Raw genomic sequence first — 24,832 nt, forward strand, 5'->3', positions numbered from 1 at the left:
AAGTTCTGGATGTTCCTGCAGAGCAGTCTTTGCTTACAGTCATCAGGAGCTCAAGGCTGATAAGGTCACCACCTTGGAAGCAATGAGACAACCAACTCTGTGGTTCACATTGTTTGAACATTTATTGCAATTCAGTGTCAAAAATGTTTTACAAAAATACTGTCTGCACAGAACAGCTATAAAAATCAGTTGAACATGCAAAGAAAGAGGAGAAAAGTGTGCAAATTTATAATGGAAGGATTTTAACCACACAATAATATTAAACAGAAGTCTTATATAAGGGATGCCTTTCACTTCATATCATCTCTAGTTAAAACTTCAAGGAAAAATAAAACAGAACACACGCTCTCTTCCATATATAAGTATTTATAATTACTGTAGATTAGTTCCTAAAGATGAGCATATTTTCTATTTCAAATTAAAATGTTCTCTTGGTAGCTGACACGTTAGCATTCTGTGCAGCACAGGATGGCTAAAGAAATGCAAATTCCACCCTCAGTTGCCCTCCCAGGAGAAGAAGCAGCAACACTTGGTCAATAGAGAGGGAATTTCTCTGGTGTCAAGAGTACCTTTATACTTGACTGCATGTGTCAAGGACAGGATGGATTTGTTCTCCTGCAAAGCTGATTTGCTACCAACAAAATCACTGGAGGAAGACACTGGATAGAAGTTGGGTGCTGGTAAAGACTCAGAGCCAGCAGCCACAGACTGACAGCTGTGTGGAAGGGCTGACCACAGCTTAGAGCCCAGAACCAGCATCAGTACAAGCAAAGAGCTGAGAAAGCAGCACAAGCAGAACACTAGGGTCCCAACCCTTGAAGGAGGGAGGGAGTCTGCACCAGCCTGATCAGCCATCAGCTGCACAGGGCCTGGGTTGTGCAAACAGGCCAGCTACAAAGAGGGGCATTTTAATTTAAAGCTAAGTCTTTTTGGCAAGGTGCTGACCTACAGGGAAGATGTGCAACACATTTGTAAGGACAACCGCAGAGGACAACGCTGCTTTGCTGTACCAAGCAGGAGCTCAGTGTGAAAAGCACATCTGATTTGTTTGCTACCCAACAGGATTTGAAATGTTCCTGCTCTAAATGAAATTCTAGCAACTAAGGGCCAAGGAATTTTTTGGGCAAGAAAAGCTGGTTTAGTACCTGTGCATATTCTAGAAGGCGACAGCTTCCCAAAAGTAACTGAAGTCAAACAAATGGGAATACAAACAGTTTAAAACCTGGGGCAAAGAAAAACAATATAAAATATATTCCCATATACAGAAAGTGGCAGGGTGCAATTAAATGTTTACATACAAAGCAATGTCTTCAGAGCAATACACATTTTCCTAATCACTTTACATAATGAAGGATCTAGCAACTCCCACAGTTAAAAAAAAGAAACCCAAAAACATAAGAGGAGGTACACACACTTTATGATCAAACTTCAGCATACCATAGTTAGTGTAAATGGCTTAAGGTATGTACAGCTGAAATCGTGCCTCTTGAAATGGCCACCACATCAAAAACTGGCCTCTTCTGGAAAGCTGAAACAGAGATCTCCAGGATCTCTCCCCTTCTAAGCCTCCTCCCTTGCATGGATCTATTTTTCCTCTTCACAGCACCATGGTCTATGCTGTTGCACTAGTTAATACATCCTCTAAAGACAATGAGATTTCCCTGGAGATGTTGGCAAGAGAAAACCCCTAAGAGAGGAAAAACTCTCCTTTCCTAGTATAAGAACTGATGCATATCTAATGGAAATTCATCAAAACTAACTGGAAAGTGAAATGTCATTTGAAAACAACATTCCATTTCCAAAACACAAGCAAAAGTCTGTTTTTCCCTTCACAACAGCTTTGCCACAATTGTCTTAAAATGAAGAAGTCCTTTTTGCCAGAGAGCAGTCTTAAACCATCCCACCTGGAAGCCCCTGATATCACTGTCAGTTCTGTAACTCTGCCATCCTCAGCCAGGCAGATGCCTTTGCACCCCTAAAATACTGATTGATTTGTTTGTGAATGAGTAAGGTATTTGGATGCAACAGCATTTTGTTTTAAATACAAACCAAGAGTCTTGAATTCACTGCAACATCTCCCTGTACCAGCCACTCAAGAAACAATGGGTCCCCAAAGAGAGCAAGGCCATCTTTGACAATTGCTGCAGCAGGAGGGCAATGACTGAGGCATAACTGAATAAGGCTTATTCTGTTTCTTTCTGTTTACTCTGTTTTGTTCTGTACAGTAGCTGCTTGGTTTGCTGCTGGTTTGGACACTGACAGCAATATTCCAAGACCTCACACAAGCAACAGCCAAGTGTCTATGTATTACAAATCATCTTCAGCACTTTGACCCTTACAGTGCTAAAAAATAAAACACACAGTAATTGAAGTAAGTTTTAAAACTAGGAGCCTCAGTTGCACATTAAATCTGTTGTCAGCATGACCCATGGTCTCTGGGTAGAGGAGGCCAGTGAAGGGTTGATAGAGGCAATGGCTGGAGCCAAGACCTTCCCAAATCACAGCTCAATGCTGAGAATTCCCATTTTCTTACACAAGGAATGCAGTAGGCCAGATTCAAATCTGAGCTTAAAATGCACTCAGTGTCCCAATCTCTCAGAGGGTAAGGGCTGAGCACAGATGCAGAGTAGGCAGAATGCTGCAGCATTTGATACCAAAATACTGTTCCCTCCCCAATTCAACAGGCTGGCTCACCATGGGTGGCAGAGGCAAAACTAGAAAACAAACCAGCCCCAAGTCAGAGCTGGAAACAAAAGATGCCAAAGGGACAGATCTTCTCACTGCTGGAAAAAGGAGCTACAGGACTCTCCAAACTCAGTGGCAATGCTTCACTCACTTCACTTGCAAGTTTCACTCCTTTATGTCCTCACTCACTGAAGCCAGATTTCAGCCTTGTCTACCCACTGCCATCAACACAGGAGGAAAACAGAAACTGGCCTCCTTTACTCACAAACATCCCCCAAACAAGCACAAGTGTGTTTTTCCAAGGTAGCAGTTTTTAAATCACTTTCAGTTGACATGGGTATGATCAGGAGGCTTATGCTTTCCACCAGCAGTCAAACTGATGAATGGGGCATCAACACCAAGATAAAGCTTGCTATCCTGCATGTGCTTTCCCCTCATCTCTGGAGAGTGACAAGCTCTGGGCTAAGGGTGGTGCAGGCTCACAGAACTCTCTGGAAGAGCAAAAACTTGGGATTTGCTGTTAGGTGGCTGGAGAAGGGCAGTTCTTGACAGCATTTTCCATGTTTTCTTCCCCTCTTCCCACTGCTCCATCTAGAGGCAGTTTTTTTCCCTTTTCACATCTCTTCCAAGAATATGCAAAGTGATTTAGTTTGCAAAAATGCAAATACTGTCATTTAAAAATACAAACAGCTGCAGAAAAGTGTTCAAAGTCCGTTATAAAAATGTAAAAAAAGGAACAGCATATTTAACAATAATTAACTCAAGTAGTTCTTCCTGAATTGTCCTGAGTACTCCTTTTCCTCAAAATTTTTGTACATAGTCACACACAACCCACTAAATATTTACCCTTACAAGGTATCCTGCTTACATCATACACAGAGAAAGTGCTATACAGGAAATCCACTAGCAAACAGCAAAATCTTTCCACTGCAGGTTTTCAGACTGCTATGTAGGAGCTGGATTCTTCAAGCTCCACTCTAGAGAAAAGTGAAGCACTGCATGCAACAGAGGAGACAGTGAACCAGATCACAGCCATGGTGAAGTGGCCACTTACTCTATAGGACAGAAAATTTAGCTCTGGGTTAGGGTCAGAGGATCCCACAAGCAGCTCAGCACTGGAAGCAGAAGGGACTAGAGTCCTTGGGTCTTTGCCCCTGGCATGGACAAAGAACCAAAGATATCAGTATGTTGGAAATCCCTTGCTTCGCCAAGCCCTGACTGCTAAGTACCAATCACTCCCTAAGCTCCAGGGCTCTGACACAAAACATTTGCTGCCAGTCTTGCAGGGAATAAAAACCGCATCATTTAACGAGATTCAGTGGCCCAGCTCCCCCATATTTTGCCAGCTCCAAGATGACTGAATTCACTTGACAGCAGTAGGAATACAGAGCAGTGTATATGTTGGAAAACATAGGCTCGAAAAAACAGATTCTAACCTCACTTAGGATTTCAACTAGTGCAATTAACCTAATGAAGCAGATAAGAATTTACCTTGTGAGATTAAATCCAGTCCTTTGTTTCCCTATTATAGAACTTCCTCCCTTATAGATAATGCTCATCCTTTTGTCTTCTCTTGTCACATTTGCATGGTCTTTCATGAAACCAACAAATCAAAAGAGGATGGAGTAAATTCTTAGGTATTCGTATGGTGCCTATCATCTAGGCATTCAAGCACTGAGTAGAGCAAGAAAACTAATGTAAAGAGGTAAGCATTAATACAGGAAAAGATGCTTACTATCACAAACATTTCCCTTTAAATCATTGTACAAAATACAAAAGTTCACATTGTACACTGGAGTTTTGTTTGAAAGGTACTCAATCTATTGGAGGTAGAAAGTGGTGTGTTGCGATTCTGTCTTGCAAGTAGGCTAGATTTCTATCCTAAGTATTTCACAATGTGTCCTTTTAAAAACACAAAAGTATTATTATACTTGTCACAGGGATATTTTTCATAAATATTTTTAAAATGTCATACTTATAAATATGTATGCTAAATAAAACCAGATGGAGGAACAGTTCAACAGTCCTAGCCTCGTATTGCTTTCTCTCTATTAGAAACAAACCAAAAGAGTTCTCAAATGGATGCGGGGCAAATTCATTTTTAACTTCTAAAAACAAAAAATGAAGGTCTTTTTGCCCTGTATCTTGTACTCTGATGATAAAAAAGGGACTCTGTACAACATGCTGTATTTATACACCATTCCTATGGAAGTCTGTATTCCTTAAGTGCTGCTTGTCAGTGAGCAACTTCACCTTTCTTCTCCGAGATCCTCTTGTTCCTTGACTCAAGAGCTTCAAGCAAACATGAATATTTACACTATTTACAAATGGAGTGTCCAAGCTCTGTGACAGTGTCCTGTAGGAATTGCATAGGCTGTGCTGACCCAAGTTCAGAACCTGAACAAGTTGATAAACTCTTGTGGTGAAAGAGAGGTGGAGCAAGTCTCTGGGTTGTTGGCTGTGCAGGGGTGATCAGTACCCTGGGAAAGAGAAAACAATTCTATTTAGAGAGGCTGCAGAAAGGCTGCCAAAGCATCAGCCAACTTAGCACTGCCCCTCTGCCAGACATCCCATGTGCAAATAGGTAGAGCAGAGCCCAGAACAGCAGACAGCTCAGAACTGGAATTAATATCTTAGGGGCAAGTCATCAAAAAATGCAGCAAGGATCCAATTAATTCTGTTCCCCCCTTCTGAGGGAAGAGAGGCTAGAGCCTACCATCAGCTACTGGAATTTAACTCCAGAGACATGCCTTGCATATCACCACAGTGGTCAGCAGATTTTTGTCCTGAGCTGTTTTGCAGCCATCAGCTTTCATTCCAGCTAATCCTGTTGCCAAGACCTCCATTTGCATATAATGGGTAGAGGAAGCTGCTGGCAGTGCTAAAATGATTTCTTGCAGGCAGCCCTAAAACATGCCCCCCATTTTCCAACCCTCTGGCCCCAATGGACACTGCTCATGTTCAAGATAAAGCTGGGATCTCTGAAGCACAGAGAAGAAAGTGCCTTAATAGCTGAGGGAGAATTAAAATGTAGGGATTCACTAGGCTATGCAGGCAAATGAACTGCCACAGCCTAAGCCAGCTGCACTCAGAGAAGCACTGGATGCCCCATGGCTCCTGCCCCAGTCAAGTCTGTCCCACCAGCACCTCATACCTTCCAGGAAAGGATGTGACAGTGCCTGCACAGCTGCAGTGTGTCACCATACTGCTCCTTCCGTGGGTAACACCTTATGAGCTTGAAGTACATCTTCTTCCAATCCAGCTGTCCTTTGTCAGATAAGATCAGACGTTTGCGAATCTTAAAGAAAAGATGCACACAATTATAGCAGGTCAAAAAACTGTTTTGGTCTGTTCAGCTCATGGTGTTCCCTCCCTCACACGTCAACCCTGCCAGTGCAATAACAGTTCCCTTGCAACACTGAGAAAGCTCTTACTTTGAACACTTCTCAGCTTCTTACTTTCTACTTATAGCTGAAAAAGGTATAAGCATTTTCCTGATGGGAACAGCCTCACTCAATACCATTATGAGGGTCTGTTCTGCCTTCATCAACCTCACCATAGGAAGCCTGAAACCCTGGGAGCTCTCTCATACTGCTCTGACCACTGTTTCTGGCAGGCAGCACAGCAAGTAGAGTTGCATTTAATAGCTGTAAAAGTTGAGGTATTTTTCTGTAAGAGACAGGGATTTACCATATTAGTTTGGGAGACACCCATTTCTCTTTCAGGGTTCATTAGTTGCAGAGACTGGATTTGAATTTACTTAATAAAAGAAATAACTCCTCCAGAGTCACTTCCAAAGTCAGATTCAGAGTGAGTAAATAAAGCCAGGTCAGCAGAGAAATCTGGCACATGGTTTCTGAAGTGCAGAGGTCTAGCATAAACACCCATGACATTCACCCATAAACAGAGAGTGATTTTTGTTTGTTTGCTTTTAAGTTTAGATAATCCCTGATGACTCCCAGCCTGCCAGAGATGTTTACACAGGTACAATTGGGCAGCAGCAGGGCTGTTTTCCACATATCATCCCATCACTCACAGAACAGCTCAGAGGGGATTTCTTGCTCTAAAGGGCAAGGGAGTACAGCTCATGGACACATCCACAAAGATTCTCTGCAAGGGTGTCAGTCCCTGGGACATCAGGGTGATTGCTGGAGCTTGCCTGCACGTTTTCCCTGCACACGTGGGGCAAGGAGCAACTGCAAGTCATGCAGTTGTTCCCACCTGGATTAGGATTGAAATTCAGTGTATGATTAATTCCCCAAGCTCCTATTTCAGGAATCATTGCTGTGGCATGTAAAACCCTCTATATAAATCATCTTCACAGCCTTTTCCATGCCAGCTTATATTATCAGCTTGCTGCACAGTCCTCAGATCCAAGAGCCAGCCAAGTAAGAGAACATGCAAGGCAGACACTCTGGGGAGGGGGGTACACCAAGAACTGATGGCAGTTTGCACCTCTCCTCATACCTGTCTGTCTGTGAAGTGGTACTGGCACAGTTTCTTCCACAGCAGCCTGTCCTCACTGAGCACCTGGAGGTCAGGAGCCACCTGGCCCAGGCTGACCAGGTCCCTGCCATCGCTCAGTCGCTGCATGATGTTCAGTTGCAAACACAGGGGCAGGTCCGTGAGCGTGGTTCCTTTAAAGGCAGGCTGCAAGAGACACACAGAGCTGAGCTCCCAGGAAGATGGAAACCTAAGAAATCCTAGCTTGCAGCATAACTGCTGCTTTTTTAAAACTTCTTCACACAGAGAACAAAGCAGCAGTTCCCTCTTCTAAATAAAGGAGACATTTAACATTGGATCTTCTGGCCCATAACTGTTTGGGATAACCTCAAGGAAGAGGACATTTATCTGTAGTATAGTAATTAGGAGAGTTGCAGTCCAAGCCTCCTTCTCTCCTTTTTGTCCACCCTACATCCATACTTGTGAGACTGCTCCCTGAAGTATCACCATCAGCTTTCACTACAGCAGGACATTGGCTGTATTGTGGTATCAGCTACTGTCCATCCAGGCCTCTCCACCTCCAGGCAGATGGGCATTGCTTCTCAAGTTCAGCTCTGGTTACACTGCTGGGAATCCCATGCTCTGACATGGGTTTTAGCTTATATCATCACAGGGTCTTGCTGCAACCACAGCAGTGGCTGGTGAGCACTCACAGCACGGGTTCCCAGGTCACTGCTGGCAGGGTTAGCTTTTCCTCTGGGAACACTTGAAGGACCTGCCCCTTTCCACAGCCCTGGTTTTCCAGGCTGTTCAGCCACACAAAAGCAGATCCTAGCCTAAAGAGACAAAAGGCAGCCCCATTCACCTCTGCTTAGCCTCCACAGGGTCCAGGATTATTTTGCAAGTCCACCTGGGGTACAGCTCCAGGGCAAATTGACCACAGGAGATCTGCATGTCCTGCACTCAGGGCAAATCCAAGCTATACACAGGAGCAAGGCGTCAGCAAGGACCACAACCTGGGCACCAGCTGCAGCTTCAAATGCAGCCCCAGCCTTATTAAGGCAAACAGCAGCTTCTAGGATTGGGCTCCAACAAAGAAACAATGTTAGACAGATGTGCCAAGTTCATCCTTTACCCTGCACAGAGAGGCTGCTATTTTAAGTTGCAGAGTCACAGCACCCGCCTCATCTCTGGCAGAACTATTAACTGTTTCAAACAAGCAGCACACAGCCCACCAGCAGCAGGGACACACTGCATGAGGCTGCTTTTAATCATGTGGTCCCATCCCCAGCCATCCCACGGCATGGGAGACTCCAAGGAACAATAAGTATGTCAGCACAGCAGCAGCTCCTGCCTTCCCTCAGTGCCGGCCTGCCCCGAGCAGCAACACTGCTGGGACCTGCAAGGACCTGAGCTCCTCAGCCAAAACATCCATTTCTGCAGCACCACCTGCCAGGCAGAGCTGACAGTCACTCCAGGAGGAGTCAACGGTCCCTGCAGTGTCTGGAGGACATTCCTTTCCATGACAGCCTGGCACATTTTTTGGGGGAGGACGAATGCACTGGATACCTGGATCATGTCCCACTGCTCTTCCTTGCCAGGCTGTACTTTGCATTCTTCTGAACTATGGCTGCATATAAGCTTTGCTAGGGCACAACAGGCAAGAGTAAGCTCAGAGACTCTTGGATGAAAAAAAAACAACCACCAAAAACCAAAGAAAGCTCACACTTGTATATCTTTTTCTGAAAAAAATCCAAAAGCTTGTGTGACTCAAGCAAATCCTTACAGGTTTTCTGGATCAGGTCAAAAGCTTATCTGCTACTAGTTTTCCCTCAGTACTCTTTTCCAGAACTTTTCAAGCATTACTTCTTTTTGCAGAAAGAACATAGATTAGACCAGAACAGATCAGTAAGCTGTCATTTTCTGGGCAGAAATTTGTCTTTTTTTTTGAAGCAGCTATAGCACATACACCATTTTTCAAAGTTGGTTTTACATTTTCTGGGTTTTTTTAAAAAAGATTTAGGTCTTGGGTGTTGCAAGGCATTTTCCCTTTCAGAAACACCACAAGTTCACTGCACCATAAGTAACTGGCTGCACAGAGCTGAGCTTCTTCCCTTCTCTGAATTCATCTGGTTTTGTTCCAGCTTGAACTGAAGTTATCTTCAGTGGTATGATTTTTTTTTTGCAAGCTCTACATGTATTTTATTTACTTTTTCTGAAGTGTCTGCAAACCTACACAACTATGTATAAAAGACAGTTCCTTTCACAAGCAATATTTTGATCATTTTTGCCTGAATAGGCAGAGTTCTTCAAGATTACAAGGAGAACATCAACAGATGTCAGCATGGGGGGAAAGCTTTAGCATTTCAGTGGAGTAAAGAATGTACATATAGTCCCGGGCAACTTATTATTGTATCCCTGCTTGAGCAGAGGGGTTTGACCAGATGACATCCAGAGGTCTAGTCCAACATCAAACCTGCTGTGATTATGTGACAGGAAACAAGTTCAGATTTGATTCCCATGTAAAGCCAGTCTAGAAATTCATCATCTAAAACATCTTTCCCATCCCCACAGATGCTGTTGAAAAAACAGATGTTGTAAAAGCAGGACTCATCCAGCTGGAACAGGTAACTCCAGACTACTGGAAGAATCATTGGTATTTTCAGCCAGGAAGTATGAAGTTATGCAGCTATTTGAAAATTTGCATTTAATTTACAGATTAAACAAATCTAAAAACCTTGGCTGTCTGGTAAGCAAGTTTTGAAGGCAATTGCTCAATTTGAGAAAGCCTGAGTTGACTTTTCACACTGAGGCCTGGCCTCTGAGGACTGAGGAGGGGAAGATGGTTTTTTGTCCAGCTCTGTTCACACAGTACTTCAAAGCCATCATGGACTCAAGCCAGTCTGTGACCAGTAACCTCAAGCATGATCCTGAGTTATGTACATTGAGTTTGAATTAAGGGAGTCAAGTAATGCTAGGAAAGCATCCAGTTATTTTGGCAACTCCAGGCCCTTCCAAGTCTGTGCTTTCACTGAGAGTAGAGTGGGAAGCAGTCACCCAAACGAGAGCCGTTGACCAAAAAAACAGTTTCATGATGGAGAAAATATTTTTAGCTTTCAGGATTTGTGCTTACCCTGGTGATCTGAATGTTGTTCAGTTGCTGCTGCCAGTGAAGAATGCTCTCCATCCTGTGCACCCACATGTTGATGTTTCCGACCAGGACAGACTTGCCGACGCGTTGAACCAACGTGCAGAGGGATGTGTAGAGGGTCTGCAGCAATTCCCTTATTAGCCTGATGTTCTGCTGATCTTCAAGGACTTTGGAAGAACAGGAAAGGTTAAAAATAGGAATTGTCAAAATCCTTCTCTGAATCTACATGTTTCTCAGGCAAGTTATTTGCTGTAATTTCACAGGCCAAGAGGGCCAGCCTGTGCTTTTCTTTTTAGAGGAAAGCACTTAAACCTTAGCCAGTCAGAGCAGGTTAGACAGCAGGTGGAAAGAGAGCCTCCCAGGATAAGCAGATGAGATCTGCTGCACTTCCCATTTCCAGCCTTTGGCAACCAGCCAGTTTTCCCCTCTGATACTGTGCAAGAAGTTATCTATGTGCACCTCTTCCCCATCTAATGCACATTTCTCATTATGTATAACAACAGGCTGCTGTCAATGCCCAGGCTTTAGGGACAGCTAAGCATCCATGAGGGAAGTGCCACATCTCAAGCACAATTCATTCCCCTGAACAGGTGAAGACCCCTCCAGAGCAGTGGGAGCAGCAGGTACAGCACAATGCCAGCAAGGCAGCAGCAGGGACTGCAGATATGCCTGGCCAAGGGCATGAGCAGCCAGAAATAGGACTCAGTAGGATGCAGAAGGGGTGGCAGTGAGCAAAGCTGGGAAAGGTGGAGTCACCTCTCAGACACCTACCAGACTACAGAAATTCCTTCCCCTCTCACCAAGCCCTTCATTGAGGAAAAGAAAGCAGAAGTGCACTACAGAAACAGTGGAGCCCCTCTTCACCCATTTTGCATTGCCTGACTATTGTTAAGGATGTGGTTCACCAAAGTACACCAGATTAAATCAGACTCCTCCTCACCATTTCCGTTTCTTACCTTTCTGAACCACTTTTTCCAAAATGTTCATGTAGTTTTTCTGGGCAATGCCACTCAGTGACGTCAGCTGAGACTTTGCTATCAGCTCCAACAGCTGTGGATAAAAATAGAAGTTGCAAGCCTTAGAGCACAGAGATACCTTTCTAATCTTGACTTCTAGTCACATGACACAGCAAAACAGTCCAGAGACTTGTTTGCTGCTTAAAAATAAAAAGGAGACAGAACAACAGAGCAACGTAATGCAAAAAGGGAAGGAGAGCAGAGGCCAAATAATTAAACTCACATCAAAAGAGGTAGGGGGGGAAAAAAGGCATTTTAATTATCTTCACTGTAGGGGGAGAGGGAACTTGATTTCATGGCTCAGAGATGCAGAGAAACCACAGTGGTGCTTGGACTGGCAGCCACTATTGACACCAAGGGAACAGCCTCAGCCAGCGTCACCGTCCCACACCGGGGCACAAACAAGCAGTGTCATAAGGGAGCACGAGCAAATGCCTGTGTGCATGGGCACATTATTGATAGACAATTAATGAGAATCAGACTCCACAATTTACGTCACCTGCTGGTTGCATGGGCTTTGTCAGAGCACTGTTGCCACGACAGAAAGGTTCAGTACTGTAGGAAGAACAAAAACCCTCCCCACAACAAACCCCTTCCCTCTCAAAGTCTCCTTCCTTGTTTAGCTCTAACAACCACAGTAACAAACCACCTTTCCCTGTCTGCCCTGTTTACTGGTTAACCTCCCTAATGGAAATCTTGCTTTTACTTTCAATTAGAATTTACTTCCCATCATTGACCTCCTGACTCTTGGGCAAGCTGAGCAGTGAATTTGGGTTGCAGTTGTTAACAGAAGGATACTCTCTCTTCCCCATCTCTGTGCCACAAGACAGCTGGGGAAATTTCCTATGGAACATGCTCTGCAGAACATGTGGCCCGTGATCTTACAAGCCTTTCTCCCTTCCCCCAACATTATATAAATGCACAGCCTGCCCACGTGTCAGTCCATTTGTTTTGGATGTACATAGACTTCTGTTTTAATTTAGAAAGGAAAGGAAAAACCTTTTATGCTACAAATCAATCAACACATTGCCACATGACCAGCTTATTAATCCTTTATCATCTGCAGCTCCAGTATCCCATTGCTGGCACCACAGAGAGTCCAGAGAAGGTGCAACTACTTGTGTCAAGTAACTAAGATGGCTTTTGACTAGACTTGATAAGTCATGAGCTGAACTGTTTGCCCTGCTGTAAGAATGACAGGAATGCATCCAAAAAGTCACCGGCAGCTTGCCATGAAGTGGGAGCTGAGGGAGAGGTATTACTGCAGCCTGCCCTGCTCATCTGGGGCACTGGCATGTGACTGCCACTTTGGTCACTGAGGCGACTTCACTGCTCCTATCTCTTCTTCTGTTTAATATCCAGGCCAACACCACCATCAGATGGCTTTGAGTTTACATTCTATTAATATCTTGCACCTCACATGACCAAAAAAAACTCCAAGATGAAAAAAGACCTGCACTAAGTCCTGTCAAGGACAGGCTGCTTGTTTTCTTGGCTTGTTTGGAGGAAATGGGAGATGCAGGAGAGTTGGGGAATATTTGGTGCACAAGCATCAGTGGATTTTCTGGCTGTATCAGCTAAATGAGACCACAATAACTAAATACAAGGCAGCTTGCATGATGTTTGAAAAGTTTATAAAAGGTCCTTATTTTTTTAAATACTGGATGAATAAGTAGGAAAAAACTCAACCAATGTCCCACAGTAGTCTGTAGTACTCTGTTACCCTAAACTGTTTAGCCTTCAGACCTTTGATTATAGTGATCAATTTGCCAGACTCCATCTGTACAGTGGCCACACATGCACCCAGATCAGCTTGTCTGTGCACAAACAACTGCTGTCTCCAGACTGCACTGTTCTGGAGCTGGCACAGAGGCAGTTTCCTCCACGCTGGGTGTTAGCCACGTTGTGCCCCTTACTAAAAACACCAAAATGCACACAGCGATAAGCATCATGTAATGTAATAGCAGAGGAGCTGGACACCAGGGCTGTTCTTTTAGAACAATGAGGATAAAAATCTCAGTTCCTTGAGGAACACTAAATTGGTACAAAATTAATTTAGCCAAAGGAACAGATTCAAATTTGCCCTGTCTGTGTTTACCAAGGTTCAATTTATGTTCAGTGAACCAGCTCAGATATCATGTGTCACCTCCCTTCTCCTACAGCAATAAACACAGGATGAAATTCCATATGAAAACTATGTTGTGAATACTTCTAGGGCTACTCCACTCCCCAGGGACCACTGACTGAAGCAACTAGCTAGTCCTCCAAATCAAAAGATATTTTATTCTTCTGTGCTCATATAATACACAAACCAGGTAAGCAGTACAGTTCATCTGTGCCCCAAATGCTCCAGTGCATTGGGGGGTCTTTTAGTGTTGGCACAGTCCCAAGTATGACCTCAGTTAATGGATTGCCAAATTGGGGTTTACAGCAGTATAAAAAAATAAATTAATGTTGCCACTTGCATAATACAGACTAAAGCAGACAGATGAATTCAGATTAATGCTGAGTAGGGTAAAAAGACCAGAGAGCTGCAAGCCTGTGTTATGATGTGGCTGCATTAAGTCCAGCCCACGCTCAACTGAGAGGGACAGATGGTAGGAGAGAGTGCACAGGGAAAGGTTAAGAGCAATTTTAAAAGGTCTGCTTTTCAAATACACTAAGTAATTGCATTCCAGCCAGTTTTAACTGGAGCTGGGAAGTCTGCAACACCTCTGGAAAAGAGGGCATTAGATCCAAATTCACTCTTCCAGCTCCTCAGAATTTGAGAAAACTGACCTGGTAGCTCCACAAAAAAAATCCTTATTTTATTTGCTATTAGAGGTTTGCCAGAACTATAGAGAAAAGGCAAGAGATACAGTAGGCTATCCCAAAGCCCACCCAGCATGGCAGGAACCTGCTCACTTCCCCTGAGTGCAGTGGGGCTCCTGCTCAAACCCACCAGCCATCCATCTGGAGCAGCAGCACAACAAAGTCTCTCAGCTTCAGCAGCAGAGCAGATCCTTCTCCTCCCATAAGCACAAGATAGAAAAAAGGGAACAGAACAGTGCCATGTGGCAGGGAACTAGGGCTCCTGCTTCAGGGCCATGAAAACACTGCTGTGCACCCATGACTACTGTGTGCAGCATTGCTCAGACCTGCTACAGCCAGATGGCACTTTGGCCACAGTCTTGGTTCAACCCAGGGGTGTGCAGGCAATCCACACCCCAAATAAGCACTGCTGAGGCTTACAGCACAAAGAGCCAAAAATCCTGCTGTGCTGAGCAGGAGAGTACAACCTTGACTGAAAAAGGGAAGGGCTCTGCAGTGATTAAAATCACAAGTCTCAAACTACTGAAGTGCAAATTCCACACTGAATACCTCAAGCCAGCTATATGAAAGCTGGACTGCACCTTGTGGGGATCCATAAGTTCCTGATGGTTGGGGATGTGACTCCTCACATCTGGACTGCTCAGAAAAAATGAAAAATTCCTCCTCTAGCCCCACCTTGCTCTCCTAGTCCTTCACTTTTGGTGGCTGCAATGTCACATTGGTTGTCAGCTGACAGGTGGAGCCAGGGCAAGGTGAGTTATAATGATTTACAGTGCAGGTGCTGACAGATCTCCATGAGACAGCATCCAGCTGATATTCCTTCAGGACAGCACAAATCCAGGACTCCTGGAGCTAACCTCTATTAAAACTTAAGAAACAAATTTAAGAGACTACTTTAGAAGGCCGCACACAACCTAGATCATGTTATTTTACAAGAGTTGTGCCCAGGCTGCTTAACATGACCTAAGCTTTTATGACCAGAAACAGCACCTTTCCTTGAGACTACACAATCATCATATGAGAAATCCCTTTCTGAAGAAGCAGGCTGCAAAACCTGTCTTTGAACACAGTGTTCCTGAAGGAAAACCAATTTCTGGGCTGCAGGCACCTTTATCTCTGCTCCCATTAATTATGCCTACAGAATGCTTCCAGTCTTTTCATTAAACCTCTAAGACCAGGGCTTTGAGAAACCAGGGCTACTTCAGATCAAAAACAGTTTGGGTCCTCTGGGTCAATCACACACTTCCTTATTAGCCCTGAAAAGGGAACACTGACTGTTCTGTAACATGGAAGCAGATGCACTAATTTGAAGGATCAGCAAGGACCAAGTCATGACACCAACACCTGTAACTTGGCACTTCCAGAGCTGTACCAGCAGACCATCAGGATAAGACTGATGTTCAAAGAAAATTTCTTCTGCTTCACTTACATGGACTTACTGGCTCCAGCTGATGGTATTTGCCCATCAAAGATACCTGCTAAGTTTCTTGCAGCATACCTCCACCCCACTTGAAGGAAGTGCCTGTTTCATCTGGGCACCATTAGAAACTCCAAGAACTTGGTTTGGGTGCATCTAAAGCAGAAACTCCCGTGACAAGAAAGCAAGTACTGAAGACACTTAAGGACTGTTCACTTAAGTTTGGAGAAGCTCAGAAAGGTAAGTTCATGCTAAGCCTGAGAGCCCATTTTGCTACCAGCAAGTGATGCAGCTTATGTCTCTATAGGGCAAGCTTGGGTGTAGCCAGCAGAACCTCAAACCTGCAGCTGTTTCTCTCCTTTCTTCCCCTACAGACATTGTCATTCTTTCCCAGCCTCCAATTCCAAAACCAAACTCCCCTCTTTGAAAAGCATTTGCTTGATGAATTAAGTAGCATGACATTAGTATCAGGTATCCTGAGCAAGGAGTGGAACTAGAGAGAACAAGGAGAGGGAAGGAAAGGAAAATTGTTTTGCCTGCCAATATTCAAGGCATTTTCCATGTGACAGATTGCCCATCCATGTGCTTTAGGAGGCCTGTGACTTGCAAAGACCATAAACATGATCCACATCTAGGCAGAGCTTGTCATGAGTAAATCTGGCATAAAAGGCATTTTATGAGCTACTATCCACTGGAGACTTGGCTGATACAAGCCTTTCATTTTAAGAAGTCAATTTTACAGTTTGATCCATGGTACCAGGTCTAAGATCTTTAAACTGCCAAACCACAAGTCAACCTCAATTAGAAACCTTCATACTTCTCAGTAGTACTGTATCTGTAAAACTACTGGGGGAAAGCTACTCTTAAAAGCTCAGAGGAGAGGTAATTTGTAGAAACAAGGACACATGTCAGCTTCCATAGCTTTCAAAACTGTTGTTTTTATAAAAGCATCCCAAATGTGCTGTGTATGTAGTCCTCATGAGAAAAAGAGAGAAGAAGGTCAGCCTGAGCTCCCCACCAGACCCCACTGACTTAAGTGAAATTTAAATTTGCTCTTCAAAAAATTTAGTGGGACTTGTGCTCCACCTTTGCAGTCCCATATGAGACATCTATCACATTGGGCCAAGCAGCAGAGGCCCATCATGTGGCACAGCATAACCTGAGGTCATGCTTAGCAGAGGTCTTTGGAGTTCTTCGCTGTCATAAGAAAGTCTGCCAAAGGGATATCTGCAGCACTAAACAAGTTTTATTTTACATTCCTTCTTTATATTTGACTAAAGGGTTATGGCCTTGGCATGAAGTGTTCCTTCTCCAGTAATCCCCCTGAAGATGACACGGCTGTGTGTGTATATATATCTCTCCAAGATCAGGAAACTCCACTACCTCAGCACTGGTGAGCACTTCTGCACAGGCAGGAAAACAAGTTGTCCCAAAATCAGCAGAGTTAGGAGAGCCTGAGTTTACATGACTTGGATCCTGCTTTGCCTTCCCCAGAGTCCACACTCCTGTTGTGGGACATCCAAGTGATTGCCTTTCCTATCCAGCCAGTGGGTCATCACCCCAATGCCTGTACCCTTCCCAGAGTGACAGAAGTTCCCACAGGTGACTTGTCACCTGGACAACCTAGGTGAACCAATCAAGGGGAGCCTGTTCAGATAATTTCTTCCTTAGACACTTTTCATGACACTGGACTCAAAGGGAAAGCAATACCACTGCTGCTTGCTCCAGAACCTAACACCTGAGCAGCTGTTGCCTCACCAGTGATCAGCTGCTCACAAGGCATGAAAAGGAGCTGCTCATAAACAGCCTTAAGTTAATAACTCTTTAAAACCTTATTGAATTCCAAATCTTGCTAAGCATTCTGAAATTCAAGATCAATTTGCAGATCACATGCAGATAAACATACAAGTATGCACAGCTCTCAGGACAGTAGGTCCCCCAACCACTACCACCTCCTTCCTTGGCCACACCAAGCCCTGACCTATTCTGCAAAGCCAGAGCATGGGAAACTTGAAGCTGATGACTCCCTTATTAACCAATGTTGTCAGGACTAAACAAATGTTTCACACACTGAAACCACTGCCAGTCACAAAGGACTAAGAGCAACTGTGATCCTTAACAGAGAAGTTAAGATCAGTGCCACCAAAAGGTTCAGCCCATTCCCTCATTCCAAAAATGCTCAGCTCTCCTGAGTCTCTCCTGTACCACATCAATGGAGACAAGGCTCCACACACCTCAGAGTGGAGCTTCTCGAGCAAAGAGGTCTCCAGTGCCCTCTGGCATCTGCAGACAGATTTCTTTTTCAGAAACTGAACTGACAACTCAGGAATTAAAAGCCAAGCCTTTTGGGTTTCAAAAGTGAATGACACAATTGAAAAGTAGTAGGAATTCTAGGGTAAGGACAACTCATCTTCCACATTATCACCACTTTCCTTTCTTTCCATTTTAATAAACTAAAGACAAGATTTGTGCATCTATCCATACACAAAACTTCCATACTTCATGCAGAAAAGCCTAACACACCCACTTGCATGCTCAGACATCTCTTCTTTGCCAATGCTTCCCATTACCCAACTGGTGCTCAGTGCAGAGCCTCCATCACATCACAACAAGCCCTGGCCTTGGACTCACCCTGACGACGTAGTTGAATCTCCTGGAGTCCAGGATGGCACTGGAGAAGTCAAGGCGGTTGAAGGCTTCTCCCAGGGTGCAGTAACCATGGCGCTGAGAAGAAGAAACACTCTGGGTCATGTTTTGGCACACTTGAGTCCAGCCAGCACCAGGCAGACCTGACCCAGAGCCACTCATTTTAGCAAGCTGATGGGTACAGACCATGGGAGCAGCTCACAGCCAGAGGAGTCAGGCCTGGCTCCTGCTGAGCTGCTCTTACTGACATCAAGAGTGGGCATGGCCCAGTGTAGACTATGGTGGTTTCCCAAGAGAGACCCATGCTCTGCTCATGACCCATGAATTTACATGGGAGAATGAGCCACACATTCCTGGGGTTCAATACACAGTGTGAGCTCAGAGCAGCCTCCTACAGCAGCTTCTCTCCATGAGTGCAAGCGAGCCCTTGTGATAAATTCTAATGATTTTCCATGTTAGGACTGTACTGGGTGAAAGCCAAGAGCAGTATTATGGCTTGGCCTGCAAATGGCTGGTTTTTTTTAAATGAGGGAAGCAAACAAGTCATATTTTAAACACATGTACAAAGCCTTGTACATCAAGCCCTGGATCCCTGATAGGGGCTTAAAATCATTACTGAAATTCCAGCCACAAGCCAGATCTTCCACTTATCTCTTAAGAGCTTCTGCTGATTTACATCAGCACAGGATCTTCCACTGCTTGTAAAAATCAGTAGAAAAGAGAACAAAGAACCTGGAGAAGCACTCACCTCTTTTGTGCTTCCCTTGTGAACATAGATCCACTTCTCCTGGTGAAAATCTGTTTGGACAAAGACATTTCACTCAGTTAATCTTCCACCTCAGAGAGCTGTATCCCTGTTCTGCTCATAACATCCACTGTCTTTTACTATAAATTAAATTATTTTGTTTACACCACCACACTTGAAACCAAATCTAGCAACTTGCCGAGCTGCTTTGTTTCTGTACAGCTTCATTTGAGACTGTAGCCCTAAGCCTCAGAAAAGGCTTCTGTTTCATTGACACAGATCAAGACTGTAAATGTTTAATCTCCCAGCCACAGATATACCATAGCACCTCCTCTTTGGTCCCAGACAGTAAGTGTGGCTGACAGCCAGGTTTTGTTGTTATTGATTTTATTAACTATTTATTATCTTGGTTACACAGGCTTGGGATTGTATGTCAAATTTGAAGTTGAGCAAAAATGTCATGAGACACCAGGCATGTAAGAGAGAGCTTTCAGCAGTGAGGTCAGACTCAGAGGAGCGTGCTTATACTTGCAGCTAACTTGCTAAAAAAGAAAAAACTATGTGGGACCAAAATTTTCCTATTTCTAATTGCCCCTCCCTTCCCTCAGAATGGGAGTTGTCCCATCCATTCCCCAAAATAACTTCCCAATACCCAGCACACACGGCTAACTCTGTTTGCAGAAGAGCCTGTACTATAAGCAGTTATGCTGCTCAGTCCCTCTCCCACTCCATTTTCACATGGGCTTTTGACCCTACTTCCACCACACACTGGCAATTTAACTGCTAGTATAAAAAAAATTCTCCTCCCCACCCTGCTGGACTCCTTTCCATAAAGAAAATTATTGAACTCCTAAAGCAATCTGTAAATTAATGAACTGGAGCTATGGAATGTACTCCTGCCCGGTACTGTAAGTCCAAGGACAGACCCAGTCTCAGTTACAGGCATGCTGACCCTGCATCAAGCCCTTTTCAATGGTAGGTCACAGCAGAATCCAGCCAAAAACTGTCATGGTAACATTTGTTTGTTCTGAGAACTGAATACACTGAGGGGCCAACTTTTGGCAACAGTTTCCAAAATCCTGGGGGATGCACAATGAGTTAATAGCAGTGTGGGAATTGCAAGTCATTTCCTCTGGCTATGTTTACATTTGTAGCCTTCACATGTAACTGCAGTACCTATCTTGCAGTCAGCCCAACTCAGGCCGTGCTGTCCCTGCAGGCTCCCCCGGGTGCTGCCCCAGCTGAGACCCCGGCTGCTCGCTGCGCACACAGAAAGATTTCAAGCCTTCTATTGTTTTGAGTGAGCTGAAATCTTATTTCATTTTTCATGCACTCCGCACACAGAGATAGGATCAAAGCTTACATTCAGGCTTGTAGCCTCCAGTAATGTAGATTAGTGCTCAACATGCATATGGAAGGAAGAATAAATTTAGCCTGTTGTGCACAAGGAAGTCTACAGGGGGAAAATACTGGAACTGGTTCATTTGAATGTACCATAGGAAAAAATTACCCTCCTGACAAACAAATGACAAAAATCTGAACACAACAAGCACAACTCCTCAGAACAGGGATTACTAACAGGGGCATAAATCTTCATGTTAAACTGAATCCAAGTTTTCTACTTAGGTCAAACATGGGCGCAAAGCCCTTCAAGGCTCTAGAAGGCTCTTCGTGCAATGTGCAAAAAACATAGATATGGAGCATTTTCCATTCTTCTGCAGCAACTTTTTTAAATAAAAGTCCAAAAAGATGTCTTACATTGAGTCTTGGCTTTGTTATTCAGCAGATCTTTTTTTCTCTTCTTGGCAGCAACATCATAGTTTATGCTGTTGAAGAGATTCTCTTTGTTGTGATCATCTTTTTTACAAAAGCTGTGAATGACACAAAGCAAGGATTCTGTTTAGTTCTGCATTCTGTTGAACACTATGTTTCCTGCATGGAGAAAAAAACAGACAGGTTTTTATTGTGGCCTCCAAAGCTGCCTTCTTGCAGGCTGCCCCTGAGAAGTAATCTGCATAGTTTTAACATCCAGTACTGGTATTTTCAAAGGAACCTCTGGTGCCTCAATTCTGGGCTAGCCAAGATACCCATGACAGGAGCAGGTAACAGAGATTACACAGTTCATGCTGGGACACTGCTGAGCAATGTTCTTTTCCACTCTTTAACCTATTTCTATCCTTAAGTAACACCATATCCTCCCAGTGTAGGTAGCAGATTGCTCTGAGCCAGTTAGTCTGCTACAGAAGGACATATTTAGACATCCCTGAAGACATATATATGTACACAAAATATTTATTAACAAAAGAGTTCCCACAAAATACTATTTCAAGCTTACAGGAAAAGCTTAGCTGAGGTTCAGACTTTCCTGATGATTTTCCAGACCCCACATAGCAGTGACTACACAAGTTAACAGCTAGGATCTCTTGGCCAAGACTGCCCATTGCCTGCTTCTGCTGGAGCTCTGCTGTAGCTGTATTATTAGGGAAGGGAGCTATAACCCCTCATTTCCTTCAAGGGCAATGAAAGGTTAGCTATAAAGAGGCTGTGCATCAACACCCCCACATACTGCAGACCTGCAAATCAGCAGATCCAAGCCACAACTCGAAATTAAAAAGCCCCTGGGCAGCCACAGCACTGCTGCAGAGATCCCTGGGGTGGCAGGAGAGGGCAGCAGCACCAGGGGCTCCCAGCAGATCCCTGGGGTGGCAGGGGAGGGCAGCAGCACCAGGGGCTCCCAGCAGAGGCCCAGCACACAGCCTGCTGCCCGTGCTGGGTGCCTCACAGGTGCCAAGGAGAAGACAGGCCATGTATCCAGGAGAACAAAACAGAGCCATCCCCACTGCTCTAGCAGTTTGCAAGGGATGAAGCATGGCTGCATGCAGGCCTAAACTCAAAGAAGGGTCCCAAGCACCTCTCAGCCACTGTGGCTCAGACAGCCCTGGAGCTCTGACAGGTGCCAAAACATGGTGCTGCTGCTTCAGCCCCTGGGAAGCTTCCTCTGAGACAGCCACAAGGACCCTTGCACAGCCAGGAAGCTTCCTGTACAGGCCATGTGTTTACACTGCTTAATCTCAAACAAAACCCAAACACAAGCACCATACCAAACACACCTCCGACAGCTATTCAGCACGGCCTCCTGTAAAGGAATGAAACCTGTGGGACAAGACTTCTTGTTTCCTCTGTTTACTGGCTGTCTGTGTGGCCACACCACCAGCATATGCAAAAGTCAAGTGACCAAGTCAGAGTTTCAGTGCCAGGAGAGACCCAAATCCCCTGTGGCATGATCCAGATGGGTGTTCTGGTTTGGCACCTGCGCATGGCCCCAGAGGCAGAAGAAACCTCTCCCAGTTTCAGAGCACTCTGACCCTCCTCCTACTCTGCATCCCCCTGGCAGGGCATCCCAGCTCTGGGGAGGCACCACTGCCATGGGCTCCACCACAGCACTGCAGAAGGGGAAGAGCAGCAGCATTGAAGGTGAACAATATTCACAGAAACAACAAATTGGGGAACCAGACACTTCTGCCAGCTGCAGCTGGCTCAGAACCACCTAAACCTGAGAGCAGAACATCTCAGCTGCTCATGTACCCCCATCCATGCTGCTTCCTGCTGGGGGGATCAAAAGCTGAGAACAGAATATGGCAGCAAGGAAGAAGTTGTTTTGGAATATCCAAGCTCATGTTTTATCATGGTTGCACAAAATCAATAGGGGGTCAGGTTAACACGCCCCATGCAGTGGCAGAATCTGAGCCCAAGAGCACAAGATGGATCTGCTTTAAATCTCACATGTCAACAGCACACGCTTGCCTGTTGACTTCCTACTGAATGACTCTGTAATCTGAAACCACCATAACAGCAGCAGTGGACGAGCTCCAGGATGGGAGGCAGATTATTACCCTGTTTATGTACTGCCAGGTTTCCACACAATTCTTCATAGCATCTTGACAGGTTGAGCATCTGGACCTGAGCAAGGACCTCAGCCCGGGGTCAATATGTCACCTCCTTGCTTTTAAATGGGAAAAGGAATGTATAAACCCATGCTAAATTCAGTATTCCCAACATACTACCATCAGCCAGATGCTTTTCTACCTATTTACAAATTACAAACCTAAACTTGATTTTTACTTACTGCTGACGCGAAAGAGAGCAGGAGATACCTGCTACATAAGCCTCCTTGCCACCATAGCGTCTCAGGAGCGGCTCAGAGCAAATCCCCTCTTACTCCAAGTCCCTTTGTCATGGGCATTCCTGACCCTTCCCTAGTAGTGGGAACGTGGCAGTAACCCCAGCCCTGGCAGCGCACAGCTGAGGAGAAGATGGAGCTCTGTGAGAAAAGTTTGCTTTTGACAGGAGCGATCTTGCCGGAGCCCACGACACCCACGCTCTGCAAAGCTTCCTGCCCGCACCATCTTGGGGGTTTGTTGATGTTTTGCAGCCAGATTAGTCAAGCAGCACGTAAGGTACATTACTCAGGGCCTGGGGAGGATTTATGGCTTCAGACACATCATCCTTCCGAGCCTGAGCCCAGGAAGCCCCAAGCAAGGTTGCTTTGTGGGGAGGGGGAGGGTGGGCAGCCACCCCAGGGCCCCCAGGAGACGCCCGGCGATGCTCCCCGGGAGCACGGCCCTGTGGCCGCGGGGAAGGGCAAGGTTTCGTCTTCTCCTCGATTTTTCGCCGCACTCCACAGCCATAAGGACGGCCCGGCCGCCCGGGGAGGAACAGCCTCCGTAGGGACGTGGGGACCCCGCCGGGGGCTGAGGGACCCCAGCTCGGAGCTTTCTATAGGCCCGGAGGGGCCGCCGACCCCTTCGGCCGGCAGGGCCGGGGTCACCCAGACAACAACCCCGCTCCGCCGACACCGGGGCGGCCCCGGAGCCTGCCGGGGTGAGAGGCCCCGTCCGCCCCTGACAGTCCCCCCGCCCCGGCACCGCGCCCCCTGGCGGCACCGCCGCCGCTACCTGCTGATGTCGCCCACGAAGCCGCCGCTCTTCTCGTCCAGGAAGCGCGTCCAGCCGTCGGCCGTCTTCACCCAGCTCTGCCCGGGGGAGCGCCAGTCCTGCCCCAGGAACGGCATGGCGACGGCACAGAGCGGGACCAACACCGGGACTGGGAGCGGCGGCGGCGACTGGAGCGGTGCGTAGCAGACCTGGGCAGAACCCGGTGCGGGGTAGAGCAGGACAGTACCCGGAGCGGTGCGGGACGGAGCGGTGCGGGACAGACCGGGGCGGAGCAGGGCAGTACCCTGAGCGGCGCGGGGCCGTACCCGGAGCGACGGCTGGAGCGGTGCAGTGGCCGCGGGCGCGCTCCGCGCTATTTATGTGGCGGCGGCGGGCGCGTGTTGCCGGAAGCGCGGGCAGGCCCCGCCCCCCCGCACGTGGCCGTGTTTATCGGGGCAGGCCCCGCCCGCGGGGTGGGGGCGGGGCGGGTGGGGGCGGGGCCAGCGGCGCTGCGCGTGCCCGGCTGAGCGCGCCCCCGAGCCTCGCGCGGGTGCGCGGCGCCTTCGCGCTGTCAGCGTTCAGCGTTGTGTGTAGAAAGCGTCGAGTGCGGAATACAAACAAACGGAAAAAACAGTGTTTTAGTGTATCTGAATGCCATACGTGGCTCCCATATTCGAGTTATTGGTACAAAAGAAACAAATACTTATGCAGGCATGTTTTCTTAGGCTCATAAATATACTTTAGTTATTTATGTGTTGCAATATTGCACCATATAAAGGTATATATTAGTGTAATATGTAATATAAGTATTGCAAAGTTATCTTTATAGAAGCACACGGAATTGGAATCCTGCTCTGCAAAGGGGGTTAAACCAGGCAGATCCATGTCACTGGAAATACCGTCATCCTTTTAATGAGGATCACTGGGCAGCTCTGCAGCACAGTTGGGTTCGATCTGCAGGAGCAGATAAAGAGAGAAACAAAT

At 45.9% G+C, this 24,832-nt stretch overlaps 1 protein-coding gene across 1 annotated transcript; it reads right to left on the minus strand.

Moving 5' to 3' along the window:
- Positions 1 to 103: 103 nt before the first annotated feature.
- Positions 104 to 24,186, minus strand: FBXO32 (F-box protein 32). Its single transcript, XM_063173773.1, has 9 exons — positions 23,870 to 24,186; positions 20,673 to 20,785; positions 18,918 to 18,967; positions 18,155 to 18,247; positions 11,236 to 11,329; positions 10,262 to 10,446; positions 7,153 to 7,335; positions 5,840 to 5,983; positions 104 to 5,165 (listed from the first exon to the last, which is right to left on the minus strand). The coding sequence occupies exons 1-9, from the start codon at positions 23,983 to 23,985 to the stop codon at positions 5,076 to 5,078; spliced, it is 1,068 nt and encodes a 355-aa protein (XP_063029843.1). The 5' UTR covers positions 23,986 to 24,186; the 3' UTR covers positions 104 to 5,075.
- Positions 24,187 to 24,832: the final 646 nt, after the last annotated feature.

The sequence above is a fragment of the Melospiza melodia genome, chromosome 1, assembly GCF_035770615.1.
Source record: "Melospiza melodia melodia isolate bMelMel2 chromosome 1, bMelMel2.pri, whole genome shotgun sequence".
In the NCBI taxonomy this organism is placed as follows: Eukaryota; Metazoa; Chordata; class Aves; order Passeriformes; family Passerellidae; genus Melospiza; species Melospiza melodia.

Excerpts from the sequence above, each read along its gene's own strand:
- FBXO32 (XM_063173773.1), bottom strand. The coding sequence starts at position 23,985 with ATGCCGTTCCTGGGGCAGGACTGGCGCTCCCCCGGGCAGAGCTGGGTG. Across the intron at positions 18,968-20,672 it reads TAACAAAGCCAAGACTCAAT|ATTTTCACCAGGAGAAGTGG; the intron begins GTAAGACATCTT and ends TTGTCCAAACAG. Across the intron at positions 5,166-5,839 it reads GTCACATCCTTTCCTGGAAG|GGTACTGATCACCCCTGCAC; the intron begins GTATGAGGTGCT and ends TCTCTTTCCCAG.